At 36.7% G+C, this 23,786-nt stretch overlaps 3 protein-coding genes and 1 pseudogene across 3 annotated transcripts; all 4 read left to right on the top strand.

Moving 5' to 3' along the window:
• The first annotated feature begins 5,588 nt into the window (after nucleotides 1-5,588).
• LOC101297464 (ethylene-responsive transcription factor 3-like) lies at nucleotides 5,589-7,651 on the top strand. The gene has a single exon (XM_004304027.1). The coding sequence runs from the start codon at nucleotides 5,866-5,868 to the stop codon at nucleotides 6,547-6,549; it is 684 nt and encodes a 227-aa protein (XP_004304075.1). The 5' UTR covers nucleotides 5,589-5,865; the 3' UTR covers nucleotides 6,550-7,651.
• A 2,091-nt stretch (nucleotides 7,652-9,742) lies between these two features.
• LOC101297168 lies at nucleotides 9,743-12,337 on the top strand. The gene is made up of 5 exons (XM_004304026.1): nucleotides 9,743-10,119; nucleotides 10,218-10,290; nucleotides 10,761-10,825; nucleotides 11,182-11,291; nucleotides 11,872-12,337. The coding sequence occupies exons 1-5, from the start codon at nucleotides 9,997-9,999 to the stop codon at nucleotides 12,146-12,148; spliced, it is 648 nt and encodes a 215-aa protein (XP_004304074.1). The 5' UTR covers nucleotides 9,743-9,996; the 3' UTR covers nucleotides 12,149-12,337.
• Nucleotides 12,338-13,137: 800 nt separating this feature from the next.
• On the top strand, nucleotides 13,138-15,051 carry LOC101296882 (annotated as a pseudogene).
• An 833-nt stretch (nucleotides 15,052-15,884) lies between these two features.
• On the top strand, nucleotides 15,885-17,849 carry LOC101314782 (triacylglycerol lipase 2-like). The gene is made up of 9 exons (XM_004305924.1): nucleotides 15,885-16,064; nucleotides 16,169-16,279; nucleotides 16,378-16,518; nucleotides 16,603-16,713; nucleotides 16,820-16,963; nucleotides 17,054-17,094; nucleotides 17,177-17,256; nucleotides 17,346-17,441; nucleotides 17,530-17,849. The coding sequence occupies exons 1-9, from the start codon at nucleotides 15,885-15,887 to the stop codon at nucleotides 17,847-17,849; spliced, it is 1,224 nt and encodes a 407-aa protein (XP_004305972.1).
• Nucleotides 17,850-23,786: the final 5,937 nt, after the last annotated feature.

Here is a 23,786-nt window from a genome sequence, read left to right as displayed (position 1 = left end):
GCTCTTGGATTAGATTTTTGTTGTGTTGTAATCTCTATTATGAAAGTAGAAACTTGTATATCCGAAATGTAAATTGTAAGCGAGAAGTCATGCATTCGACTTACAATAGATTGGTTATAGCAATCAGTTGTATATTTGTAAGTAGGAGGTCATGAATCCAACTCATGGATCAGTTGTAATGTAGAATCGATTGTTCTACACACATGAGTGTTAATTTTTGAAAATGCTGTTCTCTTATTGCGATTAAAAAGAAACGTCAATTACACACCTGCTCCGGTATTGGATGTTCCCTTGAACTTATTTGGGGTATAAGCCATGCGAACCTGTCATATCAAAGCTTTCTTTCAAAAGTACGTAATTGATCAAAAACAAATTAGAGAAGAAAATAAGAAATTGCTATCCCTTTTGAGATATCTTCACGAAAATAGAAAGAGACGTTAATGATAAAGTTGTGATGGAAAATCAGATTCATAGTTAGCTCAAGAAACTGTTGTTTTACACAGGTAAATACGTAATTAGCTGCTTGGGTGGAGTTTTTTTATTTGATCAGCAGTTTAAAACTTTAAATTAACAATTGATAACAGTAATCACAGTATCAGTATTCTATTCCACTTCTAAATAATTATAATCACCTGAGATCGAATCTGTTTTTTACCTAGATATTTTGCTAATGCTAGTTCAATGATGAAAACTATTTCGATGATGAAAAGGTTGGTGAATCTCTCCTATAGCCAACAAAAAGATCGATGATAATGTATGTTCCATGTTTACTATTTGAAGTTAAAGAATGCTGCAATTGGAACAAACAAAACAATGTTCTCGTTTGTAAATAATGAAATCAAAATTCATATAATTTTCGACTATATTCTGGCTCTTTTTGTAGAAGAGCAATCGAGCATCCTCATTGAAAATGTACTAGTCAGGCTCAATATATCAGCAAAACGTAGTAGCCCTTTGTTGAATCCTATGTGACTGTTAGCTAACAAGGACTCTCAATCCATGACTTATTTACTTAGGACGCTTGTTAACACTCCCTGGAAAGCCAAGAGCAGACCTCTTACTTTGTCTCTCTAGCTCAATGATATTCTTCTTTCATGCGTCCCTAATAATTTATGATGTGACCGTTAAATAGTGTGATTTGAGAAAAAAAGAATCTCGAGATGTAATTACTCTGTTACATGACAGTCGACTATGTAATCATAAATATTCATTTAAAAATTAAATTAAAAATAATATTTTAAAATAACAACAAACAACTCGTTGTTGCTTCACATGTCATAATGAAACAAAAGATGACACGTGAAAGGATTGTAAGCTCCTCCCAATGCCATCTTTATATCTTCTCGTCTCTTTTATTAGAATCTCGGCACGATTGCTAAACGATTGTTACTTCATATTAACAGTAACAGTTACACACCTGATCGTAAACTTCTACACATGATTGCATATTTGAAGTTTGTCCTAGTGCATATATAGAAAAACTACAACCATGAAGAATACGACCACATGGAAATGGAATTAAACATCTAGAGGACCAAAAGATGAAAGTTTGACAACATTTAGAGGCCTTAAAGAACCATAGGGAACAAATAGATAATAGATCCAAAGAAACGCCTTCAAAAGGTGGTTCTTTGTATAATTTTGTCTATAATATGCAACATTTTCGGTTCAACCAAATGAAGCTATATTTTCAATTATAGTTAGAAGAACTTGTAGTTAGATCCTTTGCTTGTCCAACTAGAGAATTTACCCTTTCTTGGCAATATATAGCAGGATATGATTAGTTTGTGTAGATTTGCAAAAACCCACATCCAGGATTTCAAGTACATGGAAAACTATTTAGCTTGCTGAAGTGAAGTCGTTAAAATTGGTTTCTAGTATAGCTGTCACAATTGACATATATCATAGCATTCATGTTCTAATGTTTTGTCATTACATTCTAACCTGTGCTGCCATCGATGCTTCTTTCGGGTAAAAGAAGATGCTGTCATTTGGTCTAAGAACAAATGCGACTGGTCTCATGTTGTCATTACTCATTAGTAGGGGTGGACTCGGTCCCAACGGTTCGGTTTTTAGGCACTAACCGAAAACCGAAACTGAAACTTCGGTTTTCTATTTCCTAAAACCGAAACCGATAAAAATATGTAAAAAACCGTTCTTGTCTGTTAATTGAACATCGGTTCGGTTTCGGTGCAGTTTTGGTTACAAAACCTATTATCCGTAATATTTTTCGCATTTAACCAAATAACATAAAAACTAAAAATATCAAAGTTGTAAATTATTAACATTTTAAATAAGTTACTCTAATGGGTTCAAACAAGTAATTGAAAGGAAAAGAAAATCTAAAGTTTATACATAATTTATTTGAAGCCTCCAGCATTTATATATTGCAAAAAGGAAGACTACTTGAGAGGAAATTATGTTAGACATAAACACTTAAAAACATAATCATGTATGTGGAACCCTATTATTTGTAACTCGTAACCAATAAGAACATGACACGTAATATAGAATTACATATTAATAATTAAATAAATATATGTCGGTTCGGTTCTGTTTATTCGGTTTTTAGGATGCATGGAACCGCAAACCGACACCGCACTACTCGGTTTGTGCGGCTTTGTGGAATCGATTGCCTCGGTTTCATTCGGTTTCGGTTACTCGGTGTCGGTTCGGTGCGGTTTTAACCGGTTTCGGTTTTTTCGGTGCCTAAAAGTCCACCCCTACTCATTAGAGTATCTCCTACTTTTTTTTTTTTTGTTGTTATTTTTTTTGGATTAATTTCAGTTTACACCTTGAGGTTTAAGGTTAACATCATTTTACTCTCTATACTTTTAATTTTGAAAATTTACCCCCTAAAGTTTTCAATTTTTATAAATCATGCTCAATTGTTGAAATTATGTCTATTTCGGACGTTAATTTTGACTTCATAACTCATTAAAAGAGCTAAAATAGTCTTATAACAACATAAATCGTCTTTTAGAACTTTTTTTCCCTCTAAGATTTCATGTTATTATTTAACCTCCAAATTGAACAGATTTTAACAATTGTGTCTGATTTATGAAAAATTGAAGACTTTAAGGGGTAAATTTTTAAAATTAAAAGTATGGGGAGTGAAACGATGTTAACCCCAAACCTCACTAGGGGTAAACTGAAAATCTGAAATTAATCCTTTTTTTTTCCTATACAAATTGTAGTAGAAACTAACAAGTTATTGATTTACTCCCTCCTTGAGGTCTTGAGGATCACATAATTCTTGAGCCGTATTAATGGGCTTGTTCATATGTTTATTACCTACTCCAACACCTCATTAAGACTCGAGCATACAATATATCAATTGAGCATCCCATAATAAGTTCTACTAGTTAAGTTCAAGGGATCAAGTTGATAAGACAACCCAAACAGCCCTCTCCTTAACAATTTGCACTCGTCAAAGATCAAGTACTTTCGCTTATTGATCGAGATGTCATCTTAGGGTGATTCTTTTATCGACGGATGCTCTTATTACACTTGTAGTCTATACTCACCTTGGGTCATTATATATGGTGGAGCTCCTAAAATTGATCTTGAAAGAGAAACATAATTGGATTTTCGACTCACAAATTGTAATTTTTGTTTACAAAACGAAATACAAACTACGTTATAGAAAGAAGACATAACTAGAAAAAGAAAATAGGATTGCATCTTATTCACAAGAACGCGCTCCACACACCATGTTTAGATTTTTGTGTTGATGCAATTCTCTCTCTTTCTCGTCCGGCTGCGCATCGGCATTGGCGTAGGCTTCTGGCTTCACCAACGTACGTTGAGTGCGCCTGTAGGGGTTGGAAGGTAATGTCGGTGAGGCTTGTGCATCAAGGGTCTTGGGCCGGATCCACAGTTTTCTACGTCTTTGTCCTAGCTTGTGTTTGGGCTTGTGGTGGGCATGATAGTTTTTGGTCATGGCATGGGGATTATATATAGGTTCAAGGTGGTATTTTTATTGTTTTGAAGTATGTTTATTTATTTACTTATGTTGCTCAGTTCATTTACGCCTTAAGCGAGCAATAAACCCATGTATGAGCTTTGTAGGGCTGGATAGGTTTCATGCTAGCATATGCACTCAAAGTGTCTTCTCTACTTTTAATGGCCAACGAGTTCCTTACTTCGTCAAATGACCGGTGCAGTCTAATGGTAGGGTGAAGATAAGTGTTGCGGATCTATCTTCCGACGACAAAAATCACAAAATAGATGAAAAGTTAATTTATTGCACATTATGACATGTAAACGTGTTAAAAATCTAATGATTTTTCTATCATACCACAACTTTTTTTAAAGCCAATGAAGTTACCAGAGTAGTACTCTTTGTTGGTTGGTTCTTGTTAGAATACAAGTTTTTTGTAAGATTGTCTGATATCATTTCAAGAATTACTGTAGGTGCTTATTGTAATAATAAGGGTTAGGGTTTAAGCTTAATCCCCACTCCCTTCTCCCGTGCCCGCGACAAATGTATTCGACAATTTCATAAATTAAAGTTCGAGGGCATCTGCCCCATCCCTTTACTAAAAAAAAACCACAACTTGTTGCCAACGTTTTTTCTTAATATCTTTTATGAACTTGCTAGCAATGTTCTTGCACATGTCACGTTGAAACAATAGACACATGTAAGCTACTCTTAACGAATCCTCCCTTGTATATTCTGTTTTTTCTTTATTAGATATCTCATATACGACAAATGTTTGCTAACAGTAAGCAATTATTACCCATGTAACTGTTATTGTTCTGAATCATTATTCGCAATCTTGTTTGATAACCTTAACACCAACATGTATTTGGCGAAAGTTATGACAACATATATGATCACTTAGTGTTTTTAAATTATACATAACTAACCTGGCATGACACGTTTGAAAACTTAGGCCTCGATGTTTGATAGACTCTCACATCGAGCTGGTTAAGGTTGTGAGAAACATCTATCTTCTATGAACATAAATGATGAACCCGTAATGTTTTAAATTTTAGATAGAGTATTAAGTGCTGATTGAAATATAAGCGAAATCAACAAATACAATAATGTTTTAAATTGTATGATGCTTATGATTGAAATCGAGCAGCTTATGCTTATGATTCAAGACTTTCATGAGCATTAAGGTTGTGAGAAACATCTATCTTTCATGAACATAAATGATGAACTCGTAATGTTTTAAATTTTAGATAACGCATTTAATATTGATTGAAATATAGACGAAATCAACAAATACAATAATATTTTAAATTGTATGATGCTTATAATTGAAATCGAACAGTTTATGTTTATGATTCCGGACTTTCACCAGCATTGCGTAACACACCATACGGTAAAACTACCAGTTGCAACAAAAAAAATTCAACTATGGGTCGAGACATAAAATGAAATTTGAAAATTGCGACGGACATTTTAGTTCAAAAGAAAAAAAAAATAATCACCAAAGGACAACAAAAAACGCAGAAAAGATGCCACGTTGTTGGTCGAGGCAATGGCCTTTAGGTAATTTCAACGCGGCAATTTCTTTTTGTCGCATTCCGCTTCGGACCGAATAAAAAGGACGAGACGATAACAAAACGATGAGAGAGAGAGAGAGAGAGAGGGGAAGAAAAACCAGACACAAAGAAGAAGAAGAAAGTGATCGGAGAGAAACACCATCTCGACCCCCGAGAGACCCAACAATTTTGAAACCTCCCTTCCCAATCTGAGAAACCCTCAAAGGAGGTGGTAGAAGAGAACCGGTAGAGCGGCCAAATCCCATCATCATCAGCTTCATCATCTTATCTCTTGAGATAGCGGCCCTCTCACCTTCCTTCACCTACCTACCATCTCCTTCCTCTTTCTTTACTCTTTAATTTCCGATGCGGCGAGCAAGAGCCACCGCTGGACCCGCCAACCAATCCCCACCATCATGCAAGAAGCCTCGGGCGGCCGCCGCCCCGAGAGCCACGCCGTCGTCGCAGCAACAACAACAACCGCAGATCAGATTCCGAGGCGTGCGGAAGCGGCCGTGGGGCCGATTCGCCGCCGAGATCAGAGACCCGTGGAAGAAGACGCGTGTTTGGCTCGGGACGTTTGATTCCGCCGAGGACGCCGCCAGAGCATATGATGCCGCCGCCCGATCTTTACGGGGGCCGAAGGCCAAGACTAACTTCTCCCTGCCGTGCGATCCTTTCTACGGCGGCGAGTTCAACGACGACGCGATTTGCTCCAAGATCGATGTGATTCAGGCCAGCCGGCCGACCTCCAGCAGCCTCAGCAGCACCGTCGAGTCCTTCAGCGGGCCGAGGGTCAACTCCGGCAAGCCTCCGCCGATGAAGCCGACGCAGCGGAGACCGGTGTATCCTGTTTCGCCTGAGGACTGCCACAGCGATTGCGACTCCTCTTCCTCCGTCGTCGACGATGGTGATGATTGCGTTCTCACGTCGTCGTTCCGGAGAGTCCTGCCCTTCGATCTCAACATGCCGCCGCCGATGGATGGTTTTGATTTTTCCAGCGACAACGTGGATGATGACGATCTTCGAGCCACCGCCCTCTGCCTCTGATTTTACATGGATCTGAATATTGGTCCTGTTTAATTTCCCTTTTCTATCTTATTTTCTCGGGAAAAATACTAAAAAAAAAAGAAGAAAAAGAAATCTGGTACTGTGGGTGAGAAGAATTCGAGTTTTCTTTATCTTGTTTTTTTTTTTTTTTTCCTCTTTGAAATCTGCTTTGTTAGAGTATTGTTGTTGTTGTAGAATATAGCATCTGGGTGTTCTTCAACGTTGATGGGTTCTGGAATATCATCAGCATCATCATCTGTACTATTAAAGCTAATATAGATCTGGTTACAAATCAGTAGATCTTTCTGGGTTTGCTTGCCCTCTTGATCAGATTCACTTTCATCATCACCCATCTTATATTTTTCCCTTTTTTGTACAAAAAATCTAAATCTAAAAAATCTCTTATGGTATAAAGCCTCTTCATTGTCTATGTTCCTTTGATCTTGATCCTTCTTGTTAGCATTTGCATAACATGTAACTATGTGAAATGAGGTTAGATCATTGTGGGCATTTGTGGTTGAAGGGGGATGCATATTGATGGAAATTATTATTGAAAATTATGTTTGTAGGATAAGAACAAAATGACTTTAGGTGGTGATTTGTGAAGGTAGTAAAGAAATGTCATGATTCATAAAGAAGTGCAATAATGAATTGGGCAAGAAGAAGAGGGGGTTAGAGAAGGGTGTGAAAGAAGTAGAGTAGAGTAGAGAGGAAAAGAGGTTGGAGGGGGCACTTTGTTTGGTGAGGATGCATCTTCTTCTTGATAGGGTTTTTGATAAGAACCATTAATGGCACATGTGATGCAGATTCTTTTGCACTACTGGTTGGTTGACAGGTTGAGTGTCAAAATATACATCAATATTTCCCCAAACCCCAAGAAGACCTTGCAGACTGCACCCTCCCCCCTAACTTTTGCAGAATAATGCAGAAGAAGGTGTTTAGGGTTCCCTCACCTCACATGGGTTTTCTTTTTCTTTTCACTCTCCTCCAGAAAGAGAAGAAAATGAGGAGGGAAAAATAAAGGGAAAAGAAGAAAAGAAAAGGAGACCATGGTTATATGTGAAATGTGTATTATACAAGACCAATATCATCATAGTCTCTCCTCTTTACATGCTTCCATTGCATAGTTCCAACCCTAGAATTACTTCATCATCATAGTTGGTGAGTTGGGAACATCTATAATGGTTTGTTTGTACCTTTGAGTTCAATTTAAGTTGCTTCTTCTTTGGATTCGTTTTGTTTAGGTGTGTATTGATTCCATTTTCATATTGTTGCTCTTTGGTGAGTGTTAGTTGTTGGAGATACGTGCCAATTGGTCTTGTCATGTCTTATGCTTGAAATGATTCTCATAGAGAGGCTCCTAATTTCTTTTGCTCATAGAGAGGAGACTTCCAGAAAAGTGAAACTTTGCTCTTCAATTTGATTTTTACGTTGTATTTGGAGGTTTCTATTGCATTTTAGTGGTTTTACTACACAATAAAAAACATTAAATAAGAATCGGAAGGTGTTTCCAAATAAGAATTACATTTTACCAAAACAATGTCATGTGAATGTCAAGTTTGTAACGGTAAATTTATCTGAAATTACACTTTATGTGAAGACATGCGTAAAACAACATTCTTGTAAATGTTTGTACAAAACGACATTCTCGTAAGTGAAACATTTACATATACGTTACAAAATGTTAAAAGTTTGTTATGTTTCGTCTCTATAATTAGTATAGTTTAGATTTTCATATTAGATTTTATATAGTTTAGTTTTAAAGATTGAATGATATACATGAGGATCCTCTTATTGCCTCGTATTACCACACGTCTCTCTTTGTGAAAGTTCGGTTTTACCTTTTAAGAAAGTTATCTGAAGAAACACTTTACATGAAGACATTCACAAAACGACAATTTACATATACGTAACATTGTGTAAAAATTTGTTGTGTTTTCGTTTATGTAATTAGACTAGTTTAGGTCTTCATCATGAGATTTTATATAGGGTTAAATTCAATTTACCTTTTTTGAGGTTTGAGGTTAACTTTATTCAGTCATCGTTCTCTTAATTTTGAAAATTTACCTCTCATGAATTTTCCAATATTCATCCCCCATTAATTTTCCCCAATATATACATCCCCACTATTTTCAGTAGATTTGTGACGAGTTGCATTACAAGTAATCAAAACTCTATGTTTGGAGAGATACTCCGTATACTATATTTTTCTTAAATCCCATACTAATAATAGTATACATTTATTTATGGACTAATTTCAGTTTACCCCCATCAACTTTAGGTCGATCATCATGTTAGTTCATTTTCTTTCAATTTCATCAAAAACACCCCTCAACTTTTAATTTTCATCAGTCGTGTCTAAACATCCGTTTTTCATCCAATTCCCCAGTCATGTAATGATTTGCATTAAGAAGAAAACCAAATTTGAAGTCGCTGAGGCCACAAAAAAATGGCAAAATAGACAAATTACATTTAATCCCACCAAAATCACTAAGGTTAGGAGGTTGCGATGGGAACGAAGATGTGTATCGATATAGGGGAAAATGGTCATAAATGTTTTTTTTTTTTTGAAATTTGACTTTCTTATTGATGCCACATCATTACTTGACGGAAAAATTGGATGGAGAATGAAGGTTTGGACACTGTTGATGAAAATTGGGAGTTGAATGGCGTTTTTGATGAAATTGAAAGAAAAAAGACTAATATGATGATCAACCTAAAGCTGATGAGGGTAAACTGAAATTAGTTCTTTATTTATTTACACAAATACCTTTTTTCGCTCCACAAATACAGGACGTGCCTAGGGTTTAGAATTTGGTTGTTTCTCTCCGTCCGACGACATATCCATTGACGCCATCGTCGGACGAGATTTGCTGGTGGTCGTAGGGTATTGGTTGTGGTATGTAGACTGGTGGAGGTGGAAGGAAAGAGTCAGGTTATTGTAGGAGGGTGGTAGGAGCAACGGTGACGGGGATGGGTGCATCGTGGCTGTTCTAATATGTATATCGTGTCATCGAAGAGGAGCAGTGACGTGGACTTGGATAGTGAAAAGAAAAACCTCGTTAGGTAAGAAAGATGAGAGAAACATTTTTTTGAAAGTTTTTGCTATTTCTCTATTTGTTCTTATTTTTATTTTCGTATAAGTAAATTCCAATAACAAAAGAAGATGCTGTGAATGACCTGTAGCAAAACTAGCTGAGCAAAAGAAGAAGTGAAGAACAGTAAAAATCCTACGGCCATAATTGTATCTTCCTCTCCAAAACTCAGCTGAACGGTCAAAAATACTCGTCTAGGTTCTTCAGCTTTTGCCAAGTATACCGGACACTAAACACCGAAGACGTCAAAGGGCTTGAAGCTTCGAGCTTGGCCTCTTTCCCTCCTTCAAAATAGGGTTTTTGGTTCTTCACACTCGTTTCCCCAACTCGCCGATCTCCATTAGAATGCGCCATGAACCGACTTAGAGGCTCAGCGAAGCTATTCTCGCAGACTGTGCCCCAATTAAGGAATAATATGAGGCACAAAGCTCTCAGATCATGGACTGCTGTTCAGGACACTTATTTTTCAACCAAGGTATTTGCTTTCTTGGATTTCTGGGGTTCTCTTTGAGTTTGGGGAATTGGGTATTGATTAGTTTTCATGTTTTTGTTTTGTTGGTGAATGATTTTCAGGATGTGTTTGAGAGTCATAAGGTGGTGTTCACAGTTGGAACTTCTGTAGCTTCAGTTGCCACAGCATGGATTGGTGAGTTTCTTCAACAATTCTTGTTTGTTTGCCTTTTGATTCTCAATTCTGGTTTGTGTTTTTCTGCAGACATGTTTCTTTTATGATCACCGAATTGAAATGTGGTCTTGGTTTGTTTAAGTGTGAATTCTAGGGGTGAGGACTAATTATGGGAGGAGGCCGAAATGAACCTGAGTGTAGAGTAATTTTTAGTCCAAATTATGTTATGTACTTTATAGTAGGAAGTTCAAATTTATGATCTTTTGTACTTATAGTGATAGATTAATGGAATTTTAGTTTAATGAGTTACTGATCATTTCCCAATATAGATGAACTTTTTAGTCATATTCAAGAAATTAGTTTGTTGTAATTGAAAACATTTCAGTAATGCATTGAGGTGCAAATATTTTCCTTGAATGTTAATATCATTTCTGGTCACTGACATGTTAGCAAGGCTATCTTATTAAATACACGTCTGCTGATGGATGCAGGATATACTGTACGCCATTTACATGACACAAGAGTTGATACGAGGCTCGAATCAATTGAAAAAACTGTAAGTGCCGTATTGAAAGTTATTAACATTTGGCATCCAAATCCTGCATACGTTATAACAAGTATTGTCTTGTTCAATTCTAAAGCAACACTTTTTTTTTGTTACAATTCTAAAGCAGTTCTGGCTTTATAAAGAAAAACATTTTTTATCGACTCTACTTATCCATGCCTTGTACTCTTATTTTCATCCAATTTAATTATCATTTTGATGATGCATCATATAAGTAAGCACTCTGTCTCAATTTATTTAGATATATTTTAGTTTTTTCTTGCAACGAGAATCTACGCTTACTTGATCGTTAATGCTGGTTAGATTATATTTTCTCTACACCTCACCTTTCTTGTATCTCATGGCAGATAAAAGAAAAACATCATATCAAAGAAGCAGAAATAAGAGAAGTTATTGGTTCTGGAAGTATGAGTCTTTCTTCATGCATAGCCACTGCGGGAACCACTTTGGTCATCGGGTTTGCTTTTAAATCTTATTATGAAGCCACATATTTGAACTATTCAGAATTCTTATGATTTATACTGCTTTTATAATGCTCACCCCAGTTATAATGTTCAACAATAAATTCATGAGCTTTATCGAGCCACCTGAGAGTTATGTAGTTATGAAAGTCACAAATGATGTGGTCACTAAACAACCATAAAATAGCTTTCTTCAGATGTTTAAATTACACATTGAGAGGTGCTCTTCAAAGTAAAGTTAAGTGACACCATTATGTTCTCATGACAGAACTGATAAAATTTGAATTCCTGTTACTGGTAGTCTCTAATGTAGACCAGTAAAAAATTGGAGAAGAATTATCCAAAAGTTGAAAAGAGTAGGCATAGAGATGCTTAATAGTTGGAACAAATTAGTAAATTTGCTCGAGTCAATCATGACATTACCTAATTCTATTACGGTATCTCTGATTGGTAGTTTATCTATCCTCCTGATACATTCATTCTTCTTTGTCGCCTCACTTTGGATTTCAAGTAATTGAGATTTAGCTTTTCCACTGCCTTTGATTTTCTTATATTTGAACTTCTACTGAACTGCAGCTATATTTTGGGTTGGCGAGGTGGAAGGTGGTTTGCAAATAAGCAGTTCAGAAAGGAGCAGATGAAGTTGCTAGGGCACGTTAAGCCTAAAAGGTGGCAATTGCTTAGGCAGCGGATACAACAACCTAAAGGATGGCAATTCCAATTTCTAAAAAGGCCATTACTCAAACACCAAGCTCCGGAAAATGTTGTCAAAACGTGTGAAAAGATCAAGGACACTCAAACCACACATAAATTGCAGAATCCTGTTAATTTTGTTAGCAAGCAGATGTCATGACAGGTTCTTGGTTTACTGTGATAGTTTCCTACTTGTTTGAGGTCGGTTCTTGTTACCTGTAAAATGGTATATACCATAGCAGAATTTAAGTTATCTTATAGGAGCTGAACTAAACGATGTCTTATTCTGAATCAAGATATTTTTGAATAAATCTAATTCTTCCTAGGTATTGCACTAGGGAAATACACCAACCCATGGACTTTTGTCCTTTTGGCTCCAGTAAATCTAAGCAACCCTGATAAAGGTGTTATGTACCCTTGGTTTTTGCCACTATTTTGTTCTAGCATGTTGAGCCACATCCATGTTGTATAATTATCATGAACTGCCCGGAGCTTTTGCAAGAGTTTATTTTGGTTGATTGTTAATCTGACCGGTGTCACTGTATTCAACATGGATGTTGACGTAGTAGTATTTTTTTTTTTTAAACAAAAAAAAAATATTGTGATCCAATAGCAGAGTTCTCTCAATCAAAGGACAGAGTTATATGGGTTTTGACCATCTTTTTCATCTGTTTATGATATTATCTTAACAAACGTGGTAACTTTCTTTGCCAAACGAGGGTGATAGTCTTAGTTTTCTAAGCCTGCATTGGCAGTACGTCCTCTGTCCTCATGACTTCGTACTAGTGAGACGATATAAACAGTACCAACGAAGTACCAAGTACAATTCTCTGGAATTTGATTTGCATACTTGGATCACTTGCTTGTCTGAAATTTGAAGTAATCAAGGAAGTTCTTGTAAATATGGAATCGTGGCAGCGGTGAAATCAAAGGTTGATGTAGTTTTCTGATTGCTCTAAATTACAAAAAGGGTAGGCCCTTTAGAACCCTTTGTTTTGAACAATACAGTTCAAAACCACTAAGCATTCTGTTGACAAAAGTTGTATGACTGTATGAAACTCCTCATGTGAATGTCCATTTCTGCTTTTATCTGTTCTCTGTACCTATAAAAAATGGCAGAACCTTTATTATTATAACAAGGAAATGAAGATGGCGAACATTAGTACCTCTATCATTGTAGTTGTTCTGTTCTGGGGATTAGCAGTTGGGACTAGAACAAAGCTATTTACTGATGAAGATAGGGTTGCTGTTTCAGCACTGGCTTCATCAGATACTGATGGCATTTGTGCATCAATGGTTTTAGCACAAGGCTATCCTTGTGAAGAACACACAGTATGTGCTGCCTTTCTTTCTGTTCAGTTTATTATTGAGTTGCAAATGATATTTAGTAGGCGCCAAGAGATATTCATTGGTTGCATTTGGTTTACAGGTGACAACAGAAGATGGCTATGTACTCAGTATGCAGAGAATTCCAGCAGGGAAGTCCGGGGAGACATCCGGAAACAAGATACCGGTTCTTCTACAACATGGACTCCTCATGGTGAGTACTGTTGCAGGAAGTTGAGTTTTCTGTAAGTTCAGTTTGTAACAGTTTAAATACTGTGTTGTGAGCAGGATGGGATAACATGGCTGCTCCTACCTCCAGACCAAGCTTTGGCATTCCTTTTGGTGGATAATGGGTATGAGGTGTGGATTGCTAATACCCGTGGAACCCAATATAGCCTCGGCCATACATCACTCACACCTGATGATCCGGTAAATACATGTCAATTTCCTGATCAATGTCCTCTTGTTGTCGCCATTTTGTTGAATATTTGTTACTCTTTTCCAGGCTTTCTGGGAATGGTCGTGGGATGAATTGGTCGCTTATGACCTCCCGGCCACATACCAATATGTATATAACCAAGCAGGGCAGAAGATTCATTATGTTGGACATTCACTGGTAAATTTCACAATTCTGCAGTTTTGCTACTCCTATTCTGTTCTGTGATTTATTTATAATATAGGCATCATAAGTAATGGGGACCGTGGAATTATTTTGTAGGGGACTTTGATTGCTCTTGGTGCTTTTTCAAAAGACCAGCTAGTGAACATGTTGAGATCAGCTGTTTTACTTAGCCCAATTGCTCATGTTGGTCAGATGACCTCGCCCCTTGCAAGAGCTGCTGCTGAAAACTATCTGGCTGAGGTGAGCGCAATTCCTTTTTCCATCTCTCTTAGTTTGTCCAACACAATCATAGTCTTTGACAATCTATTGTCTTCAACAGGCTTTATACAAGGCAGGATATAGAGAATTTAATCCACGATTGTAAGAAAAATTCTTGTTCACTTGTTCCTTAAAATCTTAAAAACAATTCACACAGTAAACCTGTTTTAACTATGTTCTTTGTTAATAGAGAGGCAATAGTCAAATTTCTTAATGCATCATGTGCAAAATCAGGCGTTGACTGCACAAACTTGTTAACTTCTTTCACAGGTATGTCCCCACATTCCTAGATTACTACCAACACTGGCACTTACATGTACATTCTCTGCTGACTTTGAGTCCTTGGTAACTTGTAGGCCAGAATTGCTGCTTAAATCCATCCATAGTACAAGTCTTTCTAGCTCATGAGCCTCAGGCATCTGCAACTAAAAACATGATTCATATCTCTCAGAGTAAGTCTTTCTAATTTCTGGTTCACAGTGAAATCACCACCGAGAAAAAATCTTCTCCATATTGAATTCTACAGTTTCTGGACAGTGATAAGAGATGGAAAAGTTGCAATGTTTGACTACATTGACAAGGATGAGAACCAAAAACATTACGGGCAGGACACTCCTCCAGAGTACAAAATGGCAAGCATTCCGCATGACCTTCCTCTCTTCCTCAGTTACGGAGGGGCAGATGCGCTTTCTGATGTCCAAGATGTGAAGCTACTGCTCAACAGCCTCAAAGATCATGATGGTGATAAGCTTGTGGTTCAGTACAGAGATGATTATGCTCATGCTGATTTTGTCATGGGTGAAACTGCTAAGCAAGATGTATATGATCCTCTCCTGGCTTTCTTTAGACTTCAGTGACAATATTACAGTCATTACTAGTAATGCTCCTCCTCTTTTCTTCTCTTGTTACCAACAAAAGTCATACAAAAATGTAAGAACAAAGACAATTAAAGTTTCGAGATATGATTTCTAGAATATAAGGCTGATTTGTTACATATACGAAATAAACCAGATTGATTTTTTGATCAAAAAAAACCATGTGAACAACTTAGTAAAGATTTGAAAGCCAGACTTTTGCTTTGGCTCTGATCAAGGAGGACAACTTATCAGACAGTCACAAGACTCATACACGATGAAAAATTAAGTAGCATCCTAGCTGGTTGTATAGTGTATACTGCATTACTGCATGCAATATATCTAAACAAATCAGCAACTCTTTAACTGCCAAACCAGGGTGATGGCATAAGGTTTCTCTACCTGCATTGGCACCTTGGCAGTACGTCTTCAAATCTTATTAATGAGACAAAAAGAAACATGCTACCAAGTACTGACAAAGCATAATTCTCTGGGATGAACTTGTTTGTGGTTTCCATCCTTGGATCACTTGCTTGTTTCAACAATTCAACCAATCCAGGAAATACTTGTTAAAATATGGAATCGTGGCTGAGGCGAAATCCTGATGTAGCTCTCTAATGATTTTTAATTAGGAAAAGGTAGGCCCGATTTGATGCCGTTGTTTAAACTAGACAGTTTAATCCACCAAGCAATCTGTTGAAGAAAGGAGGTTGTATCCTATGACCTATATACCAGTACAGAGCTCCTCATGTTAATACCCTTTTCTGTTTTTATATGCTTTTTTCTACCTATAAAGATGGCAGAAATTTCATTATTATAACAAAATGAAAATGAAAATGGCGAACATTCTTACCTCCATTATTACAGTTGTTCTGTTCTGGGGATTGGCAGTTGGTACTAGAACAAAGCTATTCTCTGTCGAAGACAGCGTGGTTTCGGCAATGGCTCCATCCGGTAGCGATGGTATCTGTGCATCAATGGTTGTATCACAAGGCTACCCTTGTGAAGAACATACAGTATGGGCCTTCCTTTCAGTTCAGTTTATCAAGAGCTGTGATATTTGTTTAGCAAATTAATGCAGACTGAACCTAAGTGGTTGCATTTCCCATTTGGTTTATAGGTAACAACACAAGATGGCTACATGCTCGGTATACAGAGAATTCCAGCTGGGAAGTCCAGGGAGACTTCCGGGAACAAGGTGCCGGTTCTTCTACAACATGGACTTCTTATGGTGAGTAATCCTATTGCAGGAAGTTAAGTTTTCATCAGGTATAGTACATTTGTATGAATTGAGCTAGATGTGACAGTTAATATGGTGTGTGTGAGCAGGATGGGATAACATGGCTGCTACTACCTCCAGACCAATCTTTGGCATTCATCTTGGCAGATAATGGGTATGAAGTGTGGATTGCCAATACCCGTGGAACCAAATATAGCCTTGGACATACATCACTCACCCCAGATGATCCGGTAATTACTAACTACATGTCACGGTGTTGATCTCCTGTTGCTATCACAATTTTTTTGTTGAATAAATTTTTCTTATCTTTTCAGGCTTATTGGGAGTGGTCATGGGATGAACTGGTCGCTTATGACCTCCCGGCCGCATACCAATATGTGTATGATCAAGCAGGACAGAAGCTTCACTATGTTGGACATTCACTGGTGAATTTCACTACTCCATAGTCTTGCCACTTTTGTATGTATATTTGGAGATTGATTTGAAGATGGCAAACAAATTTCACATAAAGGAATGTGGACTATTTTGTAGGGAACTTTGATTGCTCTTGGTGCTTTTTCGGAAGACCAGCTAGTTAACATGTTGAGATCAGCTGTCTTACTTAGCCCAATTGCTCATGTTGGTCAGATAACCTCGCCCCTTGCGAAAACTGCTATTGAATACTTCATTGCTGAGGTTAGAGTAATTCCTTTCCTCTACCTTAGCATGTCCGGCAGAAAGAATAGTCTTTGATATATGATTTTGTTATATTCTTATGTATTACAGGATTTGTACAAAGCAGGTTATAGAGAATTTGATCCAAAAGGGTAAGAACAATGCTTGTGCACTTGTCCATTGTATGTGAAACAATTAACACATTGTAATTCTGATAATTTCATGAACTTTTAGACCATTGGTAGTCCAAGTTCTTAAGCAAATCTGTTCGAAACCAGGCGTTGACTGCACAGACTTGTTGACCTCTTTCACAGGTAATACATATGTTCATATACATGACTACTAATACTGCTGACACTTAGACATCGTCTGCTGATCAGTTGGAAACTTCTGTAACTTGTAGGCAAGAATTGCTGCTTAAATTCATCCATAGTGGACATTTTTCTAGACCACGAGCCTCAGGCAACTTCAATAAAAAACATGATCCACATCTCTCAGAGTAAGTGTTTCCAGTATCCAATTCACAGTTGAACCATCACTACCGGAAAGACTTTTGCTCAAAATCAAGTAATGTGATCAATGTGCAGTGGTAAGAGACGGAAAAGTTGCGATGTTCGACTACAATGACAAGGAGGAGAATCAACAACACTACGGTCAGGACACTCCTCCAGAGTACAAAATGGCAAGCATTCCACATGACGTTCCTCTATTCCTCAGTTATGGAGGGGCAGATGCACTTTCTGATGTCCAAGATGTGCAGCTATTGCTCAACAGCCTCAAAGATCATGATGGAGATAAGCTTGTGGTTCAGTACAGAGATGATTACGCTCATGCAGATTTTGTAATGGGTGAAAATGCTAAGCAAGATGTGTATGATCCTCTCATGGGTTTCTTTAAACTTCAATGAAAACATTTTGTACAATATCAAATTATCAACATGTACTATTTCTCTTTCTTTTCATCTTACCAACGAGTCATTCTAAAATGTAGGAATATGAATATAAATTGTTGAAAGTTTGTAGTTCTGTACACACTGATACTTATTAATTATTAAGGTGAATGATTTAGTCTTACCGAGCTGGTGGCACCAATTAGAAAAAATAATTTGAGGTTTTGAAACCAAGATCTCATACAAACAAAATCTTACTCTCTCATTCCCAAAACTGAAAAAGAGAACATGAGGTTATAAATCATTGAAAATTATACAGCGCACCCGTCCATCTCCGCCGTCCATTTGACGCGGACTTTTGACTTTTTTAAAATGGACGGGTGCGCTGAATACGCTCTCAATCATTCCCACACCGATTATTTCATTCTCCATTCATGTTGATTCCAATTCATGACTTGTCTCATTTCAGTTATGTATGATTCATGACTTCTTTTCATTCCAAGTAAATGTGGGAAAGCAATCGACTATAATCTAAGTACGTCAAGTAGTAAGCTATAGTTTTGATGCTAATTGATGCACAAAATAAATCATAAAATAGTTAATTAATGTAGCTTATGTCAACAACAAACCCTCATCATTGATGTCTTAATGTCATAAGCTTCAGCCTTATGTACGAGTCTTGATGATGTCTTATTACATAGTTATTATTATCTGAAAGTGGAAAGTACGTAAGTAATTTAAAACTACTGACTGATAGTTTTCATAGGTCTATGTTATCCATGGCGTATCAAAAACATCCAAAGTTCATAGCTTTGGTCTTAAACATGTCAAGAGAGGAGCCAACTTTTTAACTTGATAACCAAAAGGGGACATGAGTTTATGAATCAATCTCACAATGATGATTTCATTCTCCATTTCATTTGTTTCTAATTCATGACATTTCTCATTCAAAGTAAGTACACGTGGGAAAGTAATCGGTTCTAATATCTAAGTCAAGTAGTCAGCTATATTTCTGATGCTAATTGATGCACAAAATAAATCATAAAATATTAATTAATGTGTAGCTCATGTCAACAACAAACCTTATCACTAATGTCTTAATGTCAGAAGCTTTAGCCTTGCGTATGAGTCTTGGTGATGTTGGATTTTTTTTGTTTTTTTTTTTTTGTTGAGGAAGAGTCTTGGTGATGCCTTATTACATAGTTATTATTATCATCTGAAAGTGGAATTACGTACGTGATTCAAAACTATTGATCGGTAGTTTTCTTAGATCTATACGTCATCCATAGCATATCCTAAACATCCTCAGACTATAGCTTTGGTCTTAAACATGTCAAGAGAGAAGCCAACTTTTTAACTTATTAACCGAGGAAGGACATGAGTTTATGAATAATTCCCACATCGATTATTTCATTATGCATTCCAGTTGTCTCCAATTTATGACATTTCTCATTCCTAAGTAGATATAAGAAAGTAATCTATTATAATCCAAGTCAAGTAGTCTATAATACCCTGACCCAGATTAACATAAACAGAATAACCTAAAAATAGGGTCTCCAAAACATATAAATTTTACCGATTAGATCTTACCGTTATGCAAGCTTGAATAAGCAATTGCCTATTTATGTCGAACTCAGACAACAAACCTCCATCAGAGCGATGAAGAGAATTGATCGACGAGCCTTCCTCCCAAGAGCTAAAAATCGATTAATGAAGGAAGTCGATATGAGAGGTAAACTCGAGGACGAGGTCGGGGTCGAACTCCTCCCTCTCTTTCTTCCCCTCCCCCCTCTAAGAGGACAGTGACAGATTTTAGATCCCTCCCCCTGGTCGAGGTCGGTGGGACATATAGTTGTTGGAGGTCGGTCTCCCTTCTTCTCCCCTCTTCTGGACCCTTATTTCCTCTTCTATTTTTTATTTTATTTTATTTTTTATTTTTTTCTGTGTCGGTTTAAAACCGACATTTCTAGATCCTCTCCTCTCTCTTTTTCAATTATACATTTACTATTCTATTTATTTATTCAATTTTCATGAATGATTTACAGAATACATGAATCCCGACATAGTAACGAACATCTAATTGATATTACTGAGACTTTAAATCTCAACTCTAACCTCAATATAAATCGTATATTAATACAAACATTTATTTATTTGCTTCGTGTTACTTTTAAAATGATCGAGTATTACAAACTCTCCCGCTTAAAAAAAAATTCGTCCTCGAAATTTAAAATAGGTCGATCAATAAAAACATATATATATGATGCACGATATATCAACAAGTAATTAATTCGTATCTGCTCCCACAAATGAGAATCACTTCCACATTTTCATGATGGCATCATAAGATCTCCTCACTCGGCGGTAAAACCCAGCACTTGGCCGTAAAACCCCACACTCGGTGGTCATCCCCGCACTCGGCGGTAAAACCCAACACTTGGCCGTAAAACACCCCGCACTTGGCGGTAAACCCGGCAATCGGCCGTAAAACCCCACATACAGCGGTAATCCGCCGCACACCGCGGCATCCTAATTGGGTTTTGGGTCTTTCACCCTACGGAGGCACAATCCCTACTTAATTATCCGCTCGAATACCACAAGCCCCAATCAGATTTAGGGTCCTTCACCCAAGGGAGACACAATCCCTACTTATTTTCCCTTCGCCCCCAGGTAAGGCATAGTAAACCACACCCCGCACACTGCGGTAACTCACTTTATCAAAAGAGCTTTACTTCTTTGCTCATAGTTTTTCCAACCTGCAAGAAACCAATGGCTTCTGCAAAAAAAACTCAAACAAGACATCAGTGGTCTTTTGGCATCTAACAATGTAGTCAAAGCATCCAAATTTATATCTACTGTCATATCAATCAATCTTACAAAATTCAGAAGTTCTTTCTGTAACACTACAATACAATACGTACAATAAGATATATATATAAGGGTTACTTATTATCACGCCTTAAAGTTTTGCAAAAACCTCCAGTGGACGCAACTACTTGTAAATCACACGAGTTATCACTATGCCTACATCACCGCAAACCATTATAATTACTTATAAGTAATCAACTAGATTAACCAATCACATTCCCAGTTTCAGCCATAATGGCTGACCCATGTGTACTTTCAACAAAATTATGAAGTATATATGGTGAGATCTATATCACATACATTGCTGAAAGCAAAACAGAGCAGTAGAATAACCTCATATCCAAGTAAGTACATCATGTATATGGATAACCTCAAGAGAGTAATTTACCTGAACTTACCAACAGTATGATCTTATTGTACCTCTTACATTAATCCAAGATGCAAGTATATACACATATACCTGCCATTTCTCTCTTTGTTCTGCTACTAACTGTATCACAAGACATCATCAACCAAACACAAGCATCACCAAGGGACATCTTAATTCATCCATATACTGTTATATTTCTTTTAACAAGATTTTACTCAATATACCTTGGATCCATCACAATTGTACAAAACAATGAACAACGCAGGACGTGGTGCTGCAGCCATCCAACTTTATAAGTATGGCCGATAGCTTCCTAATACTGAATTCAGCAATTTAAACCATGATTATTTTTTTTTTAATTCCATTCCTACTACTGAATTAGACCAACAACCTCCTATACTCAGTAGCTTAGGTAGGTCTAGTTAAATTTACAAATAGAAATGTATAGAAATTAAATGATTCTACCTGAGAAGAGTAACTGCCCTGATATATATACATAAAGATATAGCCTCTCTTTCTTTATTCTCATCTTCTTCTTCTTCTTTCTTTTTTTTTAACCTGTAAAATACAAATTATTGCTGCAACATCTAGAGAAAATCAGTGATCTGCATTATAAGCCAATCCAAGTACAGTATCCAAATTCACTTTTAATCTTATATCGATCAATGCATTATATAATGTATGAATTTTGGTATACTAGAAGACCCAGTTGAAGAGGTGCAACATCTAAATCCAGCCTCATCATTCCAGTAGATAGATAATAAGAGCATAAGTTTACCTTTTATGAACCTCCACGTCTGTCACGATGCATCTATAACATTATTGTAACAAATATAGCAATGTCATCAACCTCATCATCCACGTCTGTCACGATGCATCTATAACATTATTGCATTCATGTTCTTGATGATATTAACAATTACTGGACAATTCTTGATTATAAGTCCATGTCATAAATATAGCAATGTGACACAATAACAAACCCACATAGGTCCTCGATAATTCTAACTGGTATGCATGAAAGGAAATCCAATATTGATGACACCAAGTGGTAATCAAAACAGTAAGGCTTCGTACATGTCTCAAATCAAGTCTCAGGTAACAAATATTAGCCAAAGACAAACATAACAATGATTAAATTATAAATGAAAGTTCATTCTTTGTAAGATGAAATAGTAAGGCTCTTCTTATATTTGGAAAAAAAAAAAAAATTAAAGCTTAAAAAGACTTTGTGATCTAAAGAAAACACAACTTGCCTCAAGAGTGTCTCATGTACTTTATATCTTTAACCACTGCTGCATAATATTATCCCCTCCTAAATTCATATATCAGTTTTCCTTTACTTTCATTTAATAACATGTGCCAGAAAATCCTCCAAGGGATGAAGAATACAACAGAATATGTATACGATATAGAACAAATACATACCTATACATATATGATAAACTGAGTAATAAATAGCGAGAAGCCAAACCATCTGACTCTTTAGTAAGAACAAACAAAAAGAGATTGATAGCATTTCATTATCCCCACGATTATCCAAGAACCACTATGAATCACTGAATACCTCAGGTCTCACAAAACCTCACATCTCTTGTCAGCCACTCTTATAGTTCAATAAAATTATAGATAAATAAGGATATAGCAGCACTAAAAACAACAGAAAATCATCAACTTATCATGTATCGCACCCAATCACAAAGCATCAAAACTAATCAAAAACCTCAGGTCTAAATCATTAACTCTACCATCCACAATCAAACATAATCATCTACCCCACAGTTTCAATCATATCCCCGCCCTGACCCAGACTAACAGAAAAAGAATAAATAGGGTCTCCAGAACATATTCATCGTACCGATTAGATCTTACCATTATGCAAACCTGAATAAGCAATTGTCTATCTATGTCGAACTCAGACAACAAACCTCCATCAGAGTGATAAAGAGAACTGATCGACGAGCCTCCCTCCCAAGAGCTACCGATCGATTAGTGGAGGAAGTCGGTGTGAGAGGTAAACTCGAGGGCGAGCCCTCTCTTTCCTCCCCTCCCCCGTCCAGAGGACAGTGAGAGATTTTAGATCCCTCCCCCTGGTCGAGGTCGGTGGGAGATATAATTGTGGGAGGTCGGTGTCATCTTCTCCCTTCTTCTCCCCTCTTCTCGACCTATTTTTTTTTCTTCCTATGTCGGTTCAAAACCGACCTCCTCTCCTCTCTTTTTTAATTATACATTTACTATTCTATTTATTTATTCAATTTTCATGAATGATTTACAGAATCCCGATGTACATATAGTAACGAACATCTAATTGATATTACGGAGACTTTAAATCTCAACTCCCGCCTCAATATAAATCGTATATATATTAATATAAATATTTATTTATTTACTTCGTTTAACTTTTAAAATGTTCGAGTATTACATAGTCAGCTATAATCTAATGCTTATTAATGCACAAAATCAATCATAAAAACGTCAAACTAATGTAGCTCATGTCAACAACAAACCTTTAACATTGATGTGTTAATGTTAGAAGCTTTAGCCTTGCGTGTGGGTCTTGGTGCAATCGTTATTATTATTTGAAAGTAGAAGGTATATACGTGAACCAATGCGTGATGGTTTTCATGGAGGACCATACATGTTTATTGGTGTAACAAATGCATCATCCATGCCAAAGTGAATTCACCTGTATTCTCAAAAAAAAAAAAAAAAAAAAA

This window comes from Fragaria vesca, linkage group LG6, assembly GCF_000184155.1.
Source record: "Fragaria vesca subsp. vesca linkage group LG6, FraVesHawaii_1.0, whole genome shotgun sequence".
NCBI lineage: Eukaryota > Viridiplantae > Streptophyta > Magnoliopsida > Rosales > Rosaceae > Fragaria > Fragaria vesca.
The sequence above is the reverse complement of the archived record's forward strand: the minus strand, read 5'-3'. Positions and strand labels throughout refer to the sequence as shown.

Coding starts and splice junctions, on each gene's coding strand:
- LOC101297168 (XM_004304026.1), top strand. CDS start 9,997: ATGAACCGACTTAGAGGCTCAGCGAAGCTATTCTCGCAGACTGTGCCC. Junction 10,826..11,181: donor TCGAATCAATTGAAAAAACT/GTAAGTGCCGTA, acceptor ATCTCATGGCAG/ATAAAAGAAAAACATCATAT. Junction 11,292..11,871: donor GGAACCACTTTGGTCATCGG/GTTTGCTTTTAA, acceptor ACTGAACTGCAG/CTATATTTTGGGTTGGCGAG.
- LOC101314782 (XM_004305924.1), top strand. CDS start 15,885: ATGGCGAACATTCTTACCTCCATTATTACAGTTGTTCTGTTCTGGGGA. Junction 16,714..16,819: donor ACTATGTTGGACATTCACTG/GTGAATTTCACT, acceptor ACTATTTTGTAG/GGAACTTTGATTGCTCTTGG. Junction 17,095..17,176: donor AGAGAATTTGATCCAAAAGG/GTAAGAACAATG, acceptor ATGAACTTTTAG/ACCATTGGTAGTCCAAGTTC.
- LOC101297464 (XM_004304027.1), top strand. CDS start 5,866: ATGCGGCGAGCAAGAGCCACCGCTGGACCCGCCAACCAATCCCCACCA.